This window comes from Aythya ferina, assembly GCF_964211825.1.
Source record: "Aythya ferina genome assembly, chromosome: 6".
Taxonomy (NCBI): Eukaryota; Metazoa; Chordata; class Aves; order Anseriformes; family Anatidae; genus Aythya; species Aythya ferina.
The window spans coordinates 19,136,392-19,150,957 of NC_140303.1; the positions used below are offsets into that span (position 1 = coordinate 19,136,392).

The window sequence follows — 14,566 nt, forward strand, 5'->3', positions numbered from 1 at the left end:
TTAAATAAGAAGGAATAAAAGTACAAAAAAAAAAATGGTTACATACCGTGCGTCTCTTTTTCGGCAGCTAGCAAAGAGCTAGGTGTGCAGAGAGAAGGACTGCACCCTTTGTATATTATATTCTTGGGATCTCTTCAGTTTTCAAGTCTGATAGAGTCCTTTGCTTGGCAGATTAATGACGACTCCGTGTTTCTTAAGGGACGTGCTGAATTAATTATTTCGCAAATCACGTGGTCAGGACTTGTAGAAATCTATTCTTATCATCTTCCTTGCACTTTGAAATTCTGCCTGTTATGACTGTTCCTAGCAAGATTATTTTGGTCTCTAGGCTTGCAAAAAAAAAAAAAAAAAAAATCAGGGGAAAGGGCTAACAAACATGGCCGTTGGAGGCTGTGTGGCTCTGCATTGAGAGGTCCCTATTTACTGTACTGTACAGTGAGGGGTGTTTGCTATTGACTCTGCCTTTCCTCTTCATTCTTACCTTAACGACTAGTGGTGATATAATATACAGAACTGTATTGATGTATCGGTAGTAACAGGAGGAGCCATTAAACAGCACACAGAGAAAGTATAATCACAAAATGTGTCTCAGCATTTAAACTTAGTGAGAGTGTGCTTGTGAATACACAGACCCCCCTCGCCCCCCCGCTCTCCAGGCATTGAGGGCACTTGCCTTGTTTTGTGCACTACGCTCCTTTCAGCATCTGAACAAGATACTGTATTTTTGGACTCGTGCCTTGACCACGCTCCAAGAGAGGACAAGTCCCCCTGACAAATACTTCTGACAAAAATAGTGCCATCGACTTCTGCTAGTCAGAGGGACGTATTGTTGTCTGAGGTGCTTACGCAGGGCTGGAAAAAAATGATGTTTGCCTTAGGTGCATGGGAAAGTTTCGACTCTCCAAGTTTGTGTTTTCGTGTGATCTTTCTATTGCATCAGCTGAAAAAGTGAAACTTGCTGCTCAGAGAAAGGTGCTCGCTGCCATGTAATTTCAACTTGCCATTTCTTTCTTAATTGGCTCCTTCCCGGACTCACCTAAAAGGCACACATCTGTGTGGGGATCGAGGTGACTTCAGGTGTGGCTCCTTGCTTCCTACCACACATGCATAAATCCGGGAGTCATTCTAGGAGGGCTTGTTAAATGCAAAGCAGTAGCAAATGGATGACAGGCACTTTTAACTGCAGCCTAAATGTAAATATAGACTCCAGCTTGGCCTAGAGTCACACCATTATGGCTGGGGCAATCAGCAAACCTGTTCAAAGGGACATTTGGAAGGATGCTATGCAGAGTCACCCATCTTTTAACATTGTAATGATGGGAGGGCCAAGCATTTCCACAGAAGAGACCCGCCTCGTAAGGACTGTTTGTTCAAGGTACAAAACAGAAGCTATTTCTCTACACCTTTTATTATTTCAAACGTATATGGAGGGCTTACATCAAAACTACAGGCGATAAATAGTATAAATAACGCTTTAATCGATGGCAGCAAAACATTGGTAAAGTCTATAAAAAGCATCACACTTTAACAGAGATGAGTGTTGCTGGACAATGCGATCGTTTAACAAAGACTTCAATACACAACGTTTCATCCATGAAAAACAAAAACAAACAGCCCCCCTTCCTGCACAAAATAACTCTGGGGGAGGGCTAAAAGACAATGGAAATGAAATCTCAGATTCGTTTTCCACGGGAGATAACGTCCAGTGTGTGCTCCTGGTCGCTATTGCCCACATTCCTGACCCTTCAGAGCATGGGCAGCTGGAAACTATTTATTTATTTTGGTCCTTTCTGCCTCTAGTTCACATATTCTCGGGGCTTACAACGCAATTACAACTATGTAAACTTACAGTGCCCCAGCCTTGCTCAAAGGGGACTTGCAAAGAGCTGTGCCTGCTGAACCCAACACTCGTCCTGGAGATATTAACATTTCAAAAGACAATGAGACAAATTCTGCCCGCAGCTACATCCCTGTTTGACTTCAGTGGGCGGGGGAAGGAAAGCTGGGAGCAGAATTGGGCCCTTTAACTTGGGGAGCGATCTCGGTCGATAAGAAGCACAAAGCCAGGGTTTGCTTATCCGAGGACATTATTTTTCAGAGTCGTACCACAGAGGCCAAACTTGGCATCTTTCTCCCGAGTAACGTGTTTGCCCTGCTCCGAGCCAACTCATCACAGACTCTAAGTAAGCAGTGGGGGTCCGAGAGGGGGGTAATTTCACGAAGATCAGCCAGAAAGGGTTTTCACACACACACACACCCGTTCCCCCTCCCTTTATTTTTTTCTTTCCCTATATGCACACCAAGAGTAAAGGGAGGTCTTTGGCCAACTCTGGAGACGAAAGGCTCCTACCGCATGGACTGGGTGTAACAAAACTTGAAAACTCGTCTAAGGAATTCCCTCCTCAAGCGCCACTGCTCACTGCTCTCCATGGCAGAGAAAGAGAAGAGCAGTTTGGGTCCAAAAGGTTAAGGGTTTAGAGGTCACTCTTCCCGGCTGAAATACAACTAATCGAATAGAAAATTTGTCCTCTGGGTGAACCTGTTCCTGCAATTTAGCCGAACTTCAGTAAAATACCTTTTCAGCTTCTCAACGTGAAGGCGTCAGAAAAAAAGACGTCTTTACTATGTATGAACTCTGTGCTTTTTGTCATAGAAACAATGATGCGAATAATGCAGGAATATCCATCTTTAATATCACGACGTGGAGATATTCAAGTATTGCCATGTGCAAGTCTGAGAACTGGGCTAACCCTAAGAAAGAACAAAGAGTTTTCTCCAGGCTCTAAAACAAAAGACCAAGTCTTACAAGACACTTCGCGGACTTCTAGGGATGAGAAAAGGGCAGAAATTAACCGCTGGTCATAGTTAATCCTGCCGAATACCCTCATTTTGAAAAGATCGCCCTTTATTTTCGAATTCATTCAAGCCCATTTTTGCCAGTGATATCCCGAGTGAGCACAGAAAGCAGCGAGTCCTCAGTGGGAAGCACTCAGCCCAGAGATGGGCACTTAACTCACACGCTGCTGTTTCGAGCTCCCTTTACAGAAGTGCAGCTTCAGCGTTTGACCTAGGTTTCCTTCTTTTCCCTTTTCCCTTTAATAATGGAATCATCTAGTTAAAATGTCGATGATATGGTCCCTCTCCCAGGCTGCCCTGAGGGTAGAGGAGATAAGGGCTGAGCTTTAAAATCGCCGGAGCGGTGGTGTAGGTGGCTGAGGGAGCTGGTTTGGCTGGGTTTGGTAGTTACAATACAGGCTCAATGCACTACAACTTTGGCACGATGCAAGCAGCAGCTGTAGACAAATACTGGGGTATCAGACCAGCTCTGCTCCCATGCAAACCTTCTCTCTTACCCACGGTTTAACTTGCTGAGGTTTCCAATCATTTCAGTCATGTGTCGTAGTTTGCTTAAAAACAATCAGTATTCTTGGAAAAAAAAAAAAAAAAAAAAAAAAAAAAAAAAAAAAGGCCCCGAACCAAACCAACCAACTAAAAAACCAAACAACCAAAAAAAAAAAAAAAAGACCAAAATACCCCCCCCCCCCAAGCAAAGACACAACCCACACAGCCTGTCCCTCTGTTGGGCAGCAAATAAATTTAAAATCGGACAGAAAGAACACGTTTAGCTTTGAGCTTCGAATGGCTCGGACAATCCCAGCAATCGCATTGATTTTTCACTCCGGGGTTTTCTTTTTAGTTTATTTTTCGTTTTTAAATGAGGTACCGCTAGTTTAAAGGACAGCGCTGAGCAGAGCAGGCTTTGGAAACGGATTTCAAGCCTGTTAGCCCTGGAGGGGACACGGTAAGGAGCAGGGACGCTTTCCTAGTCACAAAGAAGGAAATTCGAAAAATGGGAAAAGAAAGTTGTGTACGTTCAAGACAAGTAAACATTATACATGTGTTCATGAGACTGGGAAGGAGAAATACTGCATTTCATCTCCCCTTTCCCATTTTTGGTTTGACTCTTTTTCTTTTCTTTTTATCGTCACCCTTCTACGTAACAAATAAATAAATACGCTAACACTAGCAGAGCATAAAATAACCCGTTTTCACTTAACTCCTATGCACATCTTCTGAGACGTTATGGAAATGAGCAAGTATTTTCATTACACCAAGAAAGGTAAAGCAGCACAAAAAGTTCACAAATACTAGTCTTTATGCTCAAATGAAAGACTATGCTATAAATTTCCTGTCCTCAACTTGCCCAAATGCATCATCCCGAAATTGCATGGGATCAAAAGACAATTAAAAGCAAAAATCCCAGAATAAAGCATCAAGCCTTCACTTTCAAATTCAAAACTGAAACACAGGACAGTTTCATTTTCAATGATTTATTACTTTTTATGGACAGAAGGTCTCGTTTAATATTTTCCCAATTCCCACTGCCTGCATGATGCTTTTTTTTTCCTTATTTTTTTTTAAGGTTGTGCTAGCAGAGGCAAATAAAATATAGTCCAAAGTAGCGTCACTTTGTCTCCTTTGTACAACAGTACCTTAAAGAAAGATGACAGTTTCTCGAGTCCTTAGCTGCTACATGCAGGTTCTGCTTGGATAGTGTCAGTTATGTACAGTACTGGTCAGAATCGAAGGATGAAATGGAAAATTTCACCTCTTCTATAAAGTTGTCAAGTCAGTCTGATGGTCCTTGGGAACAGTCTGTAAATGTGGGTTTGAACCAGAGGAGGAAGACCTGCCCTTAGTGTTGGGCAGTTTGTGGTCTTTTTTCCACTTCATTCTTCTGTTCTGAAACCAGATCTTGATCTGGCGCTCAGAGAGACACAAAGTGTGGGCTATCTCGATACGGCGGCGCCTGGTCAGGTACCTGTTAAAATGAAATTCTTTTTCCAGTTCTAGGACTTGCTGTCTGGTGTAAGCTGTTCGGGAGCGCTTAGGTTCCCCTCCGCTGTAATTGGGGTTCACTGGGAAAAAAATACGGAGAACTTTACAAAGCTAATCTTGACTTTCCGGTTCGACTTTTACAAAACAAAACCTCACGAGCTGCGAGCATGTGGCCGGGCTGGCTCCAGCCCAGGAGCTCACAATGGACGTGCTGCTCTCCCCCGTGCGCAGCGCGGGCGCCACGGCCCCAAGCTAGGTGGGCTGCGAGCCTCTGCCCGGCTCCTGCAGCCGAGTTTTCTCCTGCTCGGCAAAGCCCCACACGGCCACCGGCCTATTTCCTCGGCAATAAAAATTTATGACGAGTGTAATTGGCTACCTCGGCTTCAAACCCTCGTCCACGAGTCTCGCAAGGACTCGAGCAAAGCATCTCTGAGGACAATCGGGAGCGGGGGAGAAGAGCAAAGTAAGAAGAGGATCCTTACCCGAGTTAACATGGACTTTCTTCATCCAGGGATAAACTACTGCTGGCTGCTTAACTGCTGACCCGTTTGGGGCTTTGAGGGCTGGCTGCTGGCCGCAGGCTCGTGAGTTGGACATTGGAGGCGGTGGACAATGCTCTGCTTGACCGGGGAAGTGGCTCGGTGGGCCGGATTGCTCCTGTCCATGACCCCGTGGCTGCACGGCGGAGCCTTGGGCATTGCTACAGCTAAAGGGCTGCTCGCTGTAGTTTGACCGTGGGTAGAGCCCCTGATGCTGGAAATCGGAGCCCTGCGAGGCACTGTAATACTCGGCCCCCTGCTCGGCTAGGTAGCTGTTCTGCAAATATTCCTCGCAAGGAGGAAATTTGGGATCCACATACTTAGAGTTCACCATATACGAACTCATGGCCATTAATTTCTGAAGGTAGAAAATACTAATTTTTCTCGTGTTGTCTTTTTTTCTCCTTCCATAGAGCCCTCCTACTTGCTGTCAACTGAATAAAGTTAGGCGTGCATGTGACCGGCCCGGCCAATGGGGAGGCAGGGAGCTGATCACCGGATTAGTGTGCAGCTCATAATTTCCACGAATTTAACTAAATAATATACGTGTAAGCAAGTGACCCCTCTCCGGCAGGTTTCACCCTCCAAATCAGATACCGGAGTTTTAGGAATATTCATCAAGCGGCCGCCGCCTCCCTGACCCCCAGGTACAGGCAGCCTTTTGTCTGGGCTGACTTTCCTAACCTCCGCTGCCCTCTCGTCTGATTTACCAGCCAGAATTTCCAACAGGGTTTGTTACGTGCCTTAAAATAAAATATCGAAAGAAATGCAGAGCGAGGAGCTGCAGGGCGATTAAAAGGGAGGAAACTGATAAGAAGGCAAGAAAAAGAAAAGGCATCAAAGAAGAGGGTAATATGATGTACAATAGATCTGTCCTGTCTTTGTCTTGCAGAGGTCATCCAAAAGTTACCAGAATTTAGTTCTGCTGAATAAAATTAGGCAATCAGTAACTTCTCATTCACTGTGCAAGCCTCGATATATACGTGTGCATACGTGTGCACGCACACAGGCTCGCACACGCTTAGACAAAAATCTGGGCGTATGTGCATATGAAATCGTACAGATAACAAGAAACTGTCCACTTTTAGCCACCAAAGTTCAGTCAATTGAACTGGAGATGGCATTTAATTAGGTTAAAAATATCACAGGTTTAACGAGATAAATTCAGTCTTCATTCATCAGTATCATTCCTGGAGCACAAGGAAATACATTCAGTGAGTCGAGTGCTGCTTTTGCTGCTGTCGTAAATATTTTGGTGAGATCTGGACACTTGACAGGAAAATTTTGCTAACTCGCTAACGTCTAGCACGTCTAGCTAATATATCAGTATATTTTTAAAGATTCATCCACTGATTGGTAGATTTTTTTTTTCAGATTTTTTTTTACTTCTTGTGAGATTAACTGTTTAACTTCACAGTCTGCCAGGGAGAGTTACGATTGAACGACAAGTGAAATTTTAAGAGACGTTCTGAATCTAGTAAATAGGAGAGAGGCAGCAAAAGTTTTAGAATTTCTCCGTGTTCAACACGCACACGTCTTTTGATTCCGTCAGTATCTAAACTTCTAACCATTTGCAGAAAGGTGAAGTTTTTGCATCGACCATATATTCCCCTAGAATCGAATCTGTGACTATATGAATATCACACAAATTCGGTTCTACAGGGTATATATAGACAACGTAATAACATTCTGTTTTCATCTACCATATAGCAGGTCATTGCCATTCTCTTATTCCTTACTGTCTTCTGAGGAATGCAAACTATTCTGTTGGGATTGAGATCTGAAATACGGATTTGCAGGAAGGTGGGATTTCAGGAAAGATTCACGCTTGTTATTATTGATGAAATAGATCATTACGACTCTGCACCAATTTATAGCGACGAATTTCGACTAACAAATTCTCAGAAGGACCTGCTGAGCACTTTAAATGCTTGCCGTTTACAACCTTCCTGCAGAAAACGGACGCTACCAGTCAAATTGCGCTATTTAGAATAATAAGAGTTAAAATCACACAGAAAGTAAGTGTTTATCTATTTAGTCTAATACGAATCTGAACAGATTCTCCCTAATTAGAACTTCTCCCCCCCCCAAAAAAAAAAAAAAAAAAAAAAAAAGGATTAAAAAAAAATCGAAACAGAAGTAAAACAGACGACAACAGAAACAGCGATTGGTGAAAAAGACGAGATTAGAGGCTGGAGGGAGCTGTTCTCGGGAAGCAGAGAATTTCCAAATTTACCTTCGTCCCATTATGCCGGTCTAGCTATTATCCCGCGGCTGCGTGTGAGCCGCAGCCTCGCACCCTCCCAGGTTCTCCCCGCCGTAGCGTTTATGGTGAAGGGCAGGGCGAGAGGTCAGCCGAAATCATTTACAAACATATCACCAAGTTTCATTATTTTTACTTTGTCGACAGCAGCACACAGGAGTACAAAAGTTCATGAATTGTGTCTGACCCAGCTCCTCGCTGCTGTCCTGCGGTCAACCTCTTCTCCTTCGACTATTTCAAACGGGCAACATAAGGACAAATAATGGTGCGGGTGTGATACATCCAGCCGCTGCGGAGGGCACATTTGGGGGTGTTGCGTTTGTCCCAGTGATCTGCACCGGTTTGTTTGCCTGGCTGCAGCTCCCAGCTGCCCGATCTGGGAGATGCTATTTTTAAACTTCTGCTTTCTTACGACTGCCGTGGGATCATCTCCACGGCAAGTGCAACTCGAAACGACCTCGTGTCCCTAATTCCTCCCCCCTCGCCCCCCCCGATCGTTTCAATCTCCTCCCAGCTATTTTAGCGGCTCTTCCCGGTTTCCCCTCCTTTCCCTGAGGGGAGGGGGTGCCTCCCCCGGGGGGAGGGGGGGCATCCCCCGCCCTGCCGAGCGGGCCGGGCAGCATCCGCCCCCCCAAAGTCAGCTCGTTTTCGGGGCAGCCCCCCCGGAGCGGAGAAGCCCTCCGAGAGATGCCCGGGGGGCAGCGCTGGGGTGGGGAGGCAGCAAGTCCCTGCTCTGCCTAATACCACACATTTTCATATTTGTTAGACGCTGTGACCTGCGTTTCACCTTATTGCACGACTTGCTCAGACAGGTCAAAGCCAAAGAGTTATTGATGAACAAAAGCGTTATATATTCACCTCCTGTTCAACTGCCCATACAAAATGCTTTTGATCTATCAGGCTTTTTGTATGCCTGTTCATAATCAGTATGCTAAATGTAGGTTGGCAGAAAACAAGTAATCCATACATTTAGGGCCGGCCCGGGAATAAAACGCCAAGGGCATCTACGTAGCGCAGGGCTAGCTATGGGAGGAGGAAAGTTACCTACGGAACAAAATTAAAAATGCAGCGCTCGAGGCTATTGTTTATTTCGTAATTAAATGGCTCCAAACCCAATATCACAACGCAAGGCAAAACGAGAACGAGACACCCGGGCCGAAGTAGTGCAAGAGATAATTTATCGCGAGCAGGGAGAGGAAACGAGGAGAAACGCGACCAAACGCGGCTCCGCTCCTGTGCACGCTCCCAGTCAGAGCGCGGTTTGCAGGAGCGGGGAGGGCGACGTGCACGTACTGAATCCCCAGACACCGCAGCCTTGCTTTTCCTCTCCGAGGGCAGCCTCAGCCCAAAGCCCGAGCCCCTCAAGCAGCCAGACCTCTCTGCCTTCCCTGCAGCACGCTGCCCGCCCGCGGAGCCGCAGCAGGCGCGGAAGGGAGAGCTCGCCCCGCTCCGCTCTGCTCCTCTCCCCTCTTGCCCTGCCCTCCGGCATCGCCACCCCGCGCCCGGACGGCCACCGCCACCGCCGGCCGGTGCCTCCCGGCCGCGCTGCGACCGAGGCCGAAGGAACCAAGAAGAAACGGGGTGGGGGGGTGGGGGGCAGAGGGGGCGTTGGGCTCCGGGGCCCGGCTCTGCCTGGGGATCCGCCGGGGAGGCGCTGTGCGGTGCCACCGCGGGGACGGCGGCACTGCTGGTGGCCAAGGGGTGACACCTGTGCGGCCCCGAGGCAGCGCCATCAGCCCCTGTCTCCACGCCCTGTCCCCATCCGGGGCTGCCCTGGACGCCGTAGCGCACGGCGACTCCCCAAAAGCCTTCCCAAAGCCTTCCCCAAAGCCTTCCCCAAAGCCTTCCCCAAAGCCTTCCCAAAGCCTTCCCATGCTGACGCAGCCCTCTCTGTTCGATTGCTTGCGGCAACGTTCAGCGGGGATACCTCGCGTTTAATTGTTCCGGTCCGAGGGGAAGAAACAGCATTTCCAACCAACTCCAATTCTGCAAGAAATAAGAGGCTACTTACCGTGGGTGTCCTTCCATGTTGCCGAACCTGTTGCAATAAAAATGTTTGTTACTGTTGTATTCCACATACGGGTGATATTGCTCCAGAACAGTTACAGAACACATTTGATAGATGAAGGCAGAGAGGAGCTGGTGGTAAATCCTGCGAGCAGCGGAGTGATGGGGTGGAAGCCCCTTCCGAATGAGGACCACATTGCATTCAGACAGTTTTTATGAATACATGCTTTCCCTGTGCCTGGGGTGTGATCTTTCACTTTTAATATTCATAGTCTAGATTTTATACCACATAATTTCCAAAGGGATGAAAAGTCAGACCTCCCTCTTTCATTGAAGGAAAAAAAAAAAAAAAAAAAGAATAACAAAGGCCTTTTTTTTTTTGTTCTGTGGCAATTCAGTCACTTACAAATGAAATATTCAGATCACCTACGCCAAAACATCACCCAGAAAATGTCACAATATGCAATACAGCATTGTATGCAAGCTAAGAACAAAAAGAACGACAGTTTTATAGGAATAAATCTCGTACTACTCTGAGATAAGAGTAGCCCTTTAAGATCACACAATTATCCAAACGGTAAACTCGAGACATGCGTCTTTGTTTGCATTATAGGAGGACAAATTTGACTTGAACTTTCCTTCACATCTTTTAAGAAATACATTCAAAGCTCACATTAAGGAAAACAACACATATTCAGTCTAATGTTCCTGAAAAGCATTGCATATTTAACAGTAAAACGCCAATATTGTTTTGTGATTTTTTTTTATCCTCTAAGCGATTTTTCACTTCTTCTATTGCCTTTCTACCATACCTTGGAGAGTTGTATTACACACAGAGCAATAGCTTAGGTATCAACAGCTCACTAGATAGAGCTTCCCAAGACAGTTTTTGGTTTTTAATATATTTTTAGTTTTGTGCACTCTGGATAGCACGGCGAGAGCAGTGGAACAATATCGGCCATTCGGCTCTGAGCATTACCCTACTGTTCCGTTCCCTTTCTTTTCTCTCTCTTTTTGTTTTGTTTTGTTTTTGTATTTTTTTTTTCCAGGTTAGTTTCGAATAAGATGCTTCACCACACTCGGAAACCTCAGCCAGGGCGCAGCCAGCTAATGCCAGCACAGCCCCGTCCCCTCGAGCTCTACCTGTCTGTTTGCCCAGCGCAAGGCTCGGGCAAGGTTTTCCGGGCGAAGCAGTGTTTGGACCTCGCTCGCTCGCCCTGTTCCCAGAGGCACAAAGACACCGGAGCGACTCGGGCCGAAGGAAGGCTGTAGAGGACTTACTGCGCGCTCTCCCCGGGGCTGGGGGGACCGGGGAGCGGGGGTGCCTGCACGGCCGCATTCCCGCAGACGGCTCCCTGCTAACACTTCCCCGATTACTGCTTCCAGGAACGAAAGCATCTGCACTTGTATGCTCTTAAACTAATTTATGGTGGGAATTATATTTTGGCTTGTCAACTCTCAAGCCATAAAACAAAGTTTATTGGAATCACGTGCTTCTAAATAGCCACTCAGGACCTATCTCCGCGGAACCATAAATAACCTTCAGCTTTAAACTTTTATTCGCTAAATAAAGGTCCGCTGAATCTGCTCTGGAAAGCGGGACTGGCTCAGGGTAGCGGGGATGGGCGGAAGGTCAGCTCCGTGGCGTTATGCCGGCCTTTTTAACGAGCATCTTGCAGGGAAAGCTGCCAAGAGGGGACTGAGCGCTCCCAAATTGCTCTTCAGAGAGGAGCAGTCGCATTTCGCCGTGGGTGCCACTTCAAGCCCTTCCCTGCATCCCTTCGCATCTCTGAGGGGACAGGGAGGCACACCGGCAGGACAAAGCGCGGTGTTAGGTCGGGGTGCGGGGGATTCCTCTGCCTTCCCCGGACCTGTACGACATTTTGTTCAGGAGACCCTGGAAAACGGTTTTGACTCATTCACCTCCTGCGCTTTGCTCGAGGGAGCGGTGCCAGGGGCTGCGGGCTCGCCAGGCGCCCGCCGGACGTTTGCAAGCGACCAAACTGCTGCAAGCAGCGAGGGCACTGGGCTTTGGGAAGGGAGAAAGTGTGAAGCCTGCCACAATGAGATCTTTGAGGACTGGAAGTTTAAGGAGGGTTATAAAACAATAAAACAGCTCTGGTGTGAAGGGAGCAGGGTGTGAGTTAGCAAATGAGAATTTCAAGGAGCCTGAGCACAGGAAGTCAAATGTCCCTGGCAGTCACACAGCCGCCCCTTGCATAAAGAACCCCGGGCATCAGCTCCCCATCTATCACGGCTGCGACGAGGAAGTCGCAGTGGCCAGGAGCTGCTGGTGCCTCCGAGGAGGGGCTTGTCCCTTCCCAGAGGGCGGGGAGCCCTGTCCGCCCCGTCGGTGACCGCCCGCGGACTGCTGCGGCCAGCGGCGCCCGCTCCCCGCCCGCGGGGCTCAGCGCCCCAAAGCCCGTCAGCCCCAGCTCCCTGCGGGGCGGTGGCCCCGGATGGCCCCTGATGGCCCTACTTGGCCCCTCCTGGCCTCGGTTGGCCCCGTCTGGGTGCTGCCTGACTCGGGAGTCTCATCCCTCCTGGTCTGCATTCTCTCGGCCGTTTCCCACCGCCGGGGGAGACCTCCGGTCATATCTCTGTGCATTTCCCAAAAAGGGGCAGCTTTAGCTCCCGTTCCACTCCTTATGTTGTTGGGGGTCACAGCTGATCAATTTTCCTGTTGCCAGAGACCAGGAGGCGTCCCGAGGCTCCCTGCTGCCTTGTTAGGGCTCGGGGATGCTCTGCCTGCCGCTGCCCCCCTTGCTCTGTGTCCGTGCTTCACCACCCGGCATCCCCCACCCCACCTGCACGGCTCTGCCCTGCTCTGCCCGCTGCTGCCCGGGCCAGGGCCGATGGGGCCGGGGGATGCCGGGGAGCTTCGCCCAAGAGCTCTGGATGGTGGCAAGGGGTTGGGAGCTGTTCTGCCCCCCGGGGGGCTGCATCCTGAGTCGCTAATGTGGGGGCTGTATCCCCGACACGCAGGAGATGGAGGAAAAGGCCGAGGTTTGGCCACCGGCTCCGAGACATCGGGGCCTGGGAAACGGGGAGGCAGCGGCGGCCTGGGCCGAGCATGGCCGGGGGCCAAAGTGTCCTGGAGATGTGGGGCTGGGGCTGGGAAAGGGCTGTGGGATGGAGAGGGGCTGATGGGAGAGATATGGGGCTCCCTGTGATCTTAGGGGCGACATGAATGCTTCTGCAACTGAATAACGCCAGCCTTGGTATCTCGAAGAGGGAATTATGGGCATTTTCACATTTCCTATTCTAACATGCAGATGTGAAAGTTGACTTTGAAGCTCTGGCCAGTTCATTCTCTAGGCTTTTATGACAGCTCTCATTTTCGGGGCTGATGATCTGGAGGTGGATAAGCTGTGGACTGAAGTAACCCAATAATAATTGGTTTACCTCTGGTAATTGTTGCGATAAAAGGGTTGGGGAAATTGAATCGCATGGGTAAAGCGCCGTCGCTCCTGATGCTACCTGATAGCCTCCAGGACCAGCATCCTACCCCCAGGACCAAATGACAGGCTCCAGCTCTCCCTTTGAAGCCCGACCGAGCGCCCTGAGAGCGTCCGACGCCATTAGCGCTGCCTGCTTTTATCGCACCCCCGACCTTCCTGCAGTCACCCCAACGCCCCTGCCCTCGCCGAGCAGGATGTGGGGATGCAAAGGCCCCTTGCCCTCAGCACCCCGTGGGCAGAGCCGGCGGCAGCGGAGCCCCGGGAGCGGGCAGGGCGGCGGCGGCCGCGCCCCGACATCAAACGGGGGCAGCGGCGGCGGCTCCCCGGGGCCGCGGGGGAAGAGGGCGAGGAGCGAGGGGCAGGGAGGGGAGCCCGGGGGCCGTGGGAGCGGCGGGCTCGGGCAGGCACGGCCTGGGGGCCGCCGGGGTCACGTCCGGGCGACGGCAGGGGAAGGCGAGCCCCGGGGGCTGCAGGTGAGGGGCAGAAGGGGGACCCGCCGTCCCGGCTCGGGGGACACATCGAAAAGGCCGAAGGGGCGGGCGGGGATGCGGTGGCAGCCCGACATCGGCGGCGCTCTGGGGGCCGTGAGGGCGGCGGGGCGCTCGCCGTAAGCCCCAGGGTCGCTGCCCGTCTCGGGGGGCGCGTTGGGGCCACAAGGATGCGCGCAGGGCCCGGGACGGGCCGGAGGCCTCGTCGCTGGAGGTAGAGGGGCGACTTCCAGGGGGAGAACCCCCAAAGAGCGGCGGTGCTCCCGGCCCTCCGGTGGGCCTCTCCCGTGGGCGTGGGCCGGGGCTGCGGGCCGGGGGCCGGGGCGGGCAGCGGGGGGCGGCGGGGCGGAGGGCCCCTCTCCCGGGCAGGGAAGGCGGCCAGGCTTGTCCTACAGCGCCTTCTCCTGGAAGAGGCCGTGGGAGACAAAATGGCTGGTGGCAGCGCCGGGCCCTGCCGCGCCCCCGGCGGCAGCACCGCGCCGAGGCCCGGTGGCCCCGAGGGCGGGCACCGCGGGCAGGTGACCCTGGACCGCGCCGTCGGGGCCGCGGCGTCCCTAACGCGTCCCACGAGAGCCCACCCCACGGCCGGGCCTCGACAGCGGAGGCTTCCGCGGAGCTTGGCGCAGCCCTGAGCGGCCCGAGAGCCTCCGGCCGACCCCATCCCACTGCGCCCGCGCCGGGCTCCGCGAGGGACCGCGGAGGCGCCGCGCGTCGGGGCCGCCCCCTCGGGGCGCACCTGGAGGCGCTCGGCGGGGCGGCTGGGACGGGGCCGGCCGTCCCCACGGCCCCCACGGCCTCGCAGGGTGCTCCTCGAGGGGAGGCCGGAGGAGCACGGGTGGGGGAGATCCCACCGTGCCCCCCTCCCCGGCCGTCCCCTCCCCCAGGCGCATCCGCGGAGGTTCCGGGGTGTGAGCAGCCCCCGCGGCACTGAATGCGGTTTTATTGCCTCTTGTCTCTGGCAGGGACCCT

General features: G+C 51.3%; 2 protein-coding genes across 5 annotated transcripts in view; both read right to left on the reverse strand.

The window, feature by feature from the left end:
• HOXD3 (homeobox D3) overlaps positions 1–14,566 on the reverse strand; it is a 29,159-nt gene that overhangs the window by 10,879 nt on the left and 3,714 nt on the right. The window contains exon 1 of one of the 4 annotated variants that reach the window (XM_084523182.1): positions 10,930–10,967. The exons of 2 other annotated variants lie outside the window; for them this stretch is intronic. The gene's annotated coding sequence lies outside the window, so the exon portion shown is untranslated. Of the gene's footprint in view, positions 1–46; positions 138–10,929; positions 10,968–14,566 lie in introns of those variants that run through there. One more of the 4 variants, XM_084523181.1, reaches the window with a different exon arrangement.
• On the reverse strand, positions 4,316–6,947 carry HOXD4 (homeobox D4). The gene is made up of 2 exons (XM_084523185.1): positions 5,322–6,947; positions 4,316–4,919 (listed from the first exon to the last, which is right to left on the reverse strand). The coding sequence occupies exons 1-2, from the start codon at positions 5,728–5,730 to the stop codon at positions 4,615–4,617; spliced, it is 714 nt and encodes a 237-aa protein (XP_084379311.1). The 5' UTR covers positions 5,731–6,947; the 3' UTR covers positions 4,316–4,614.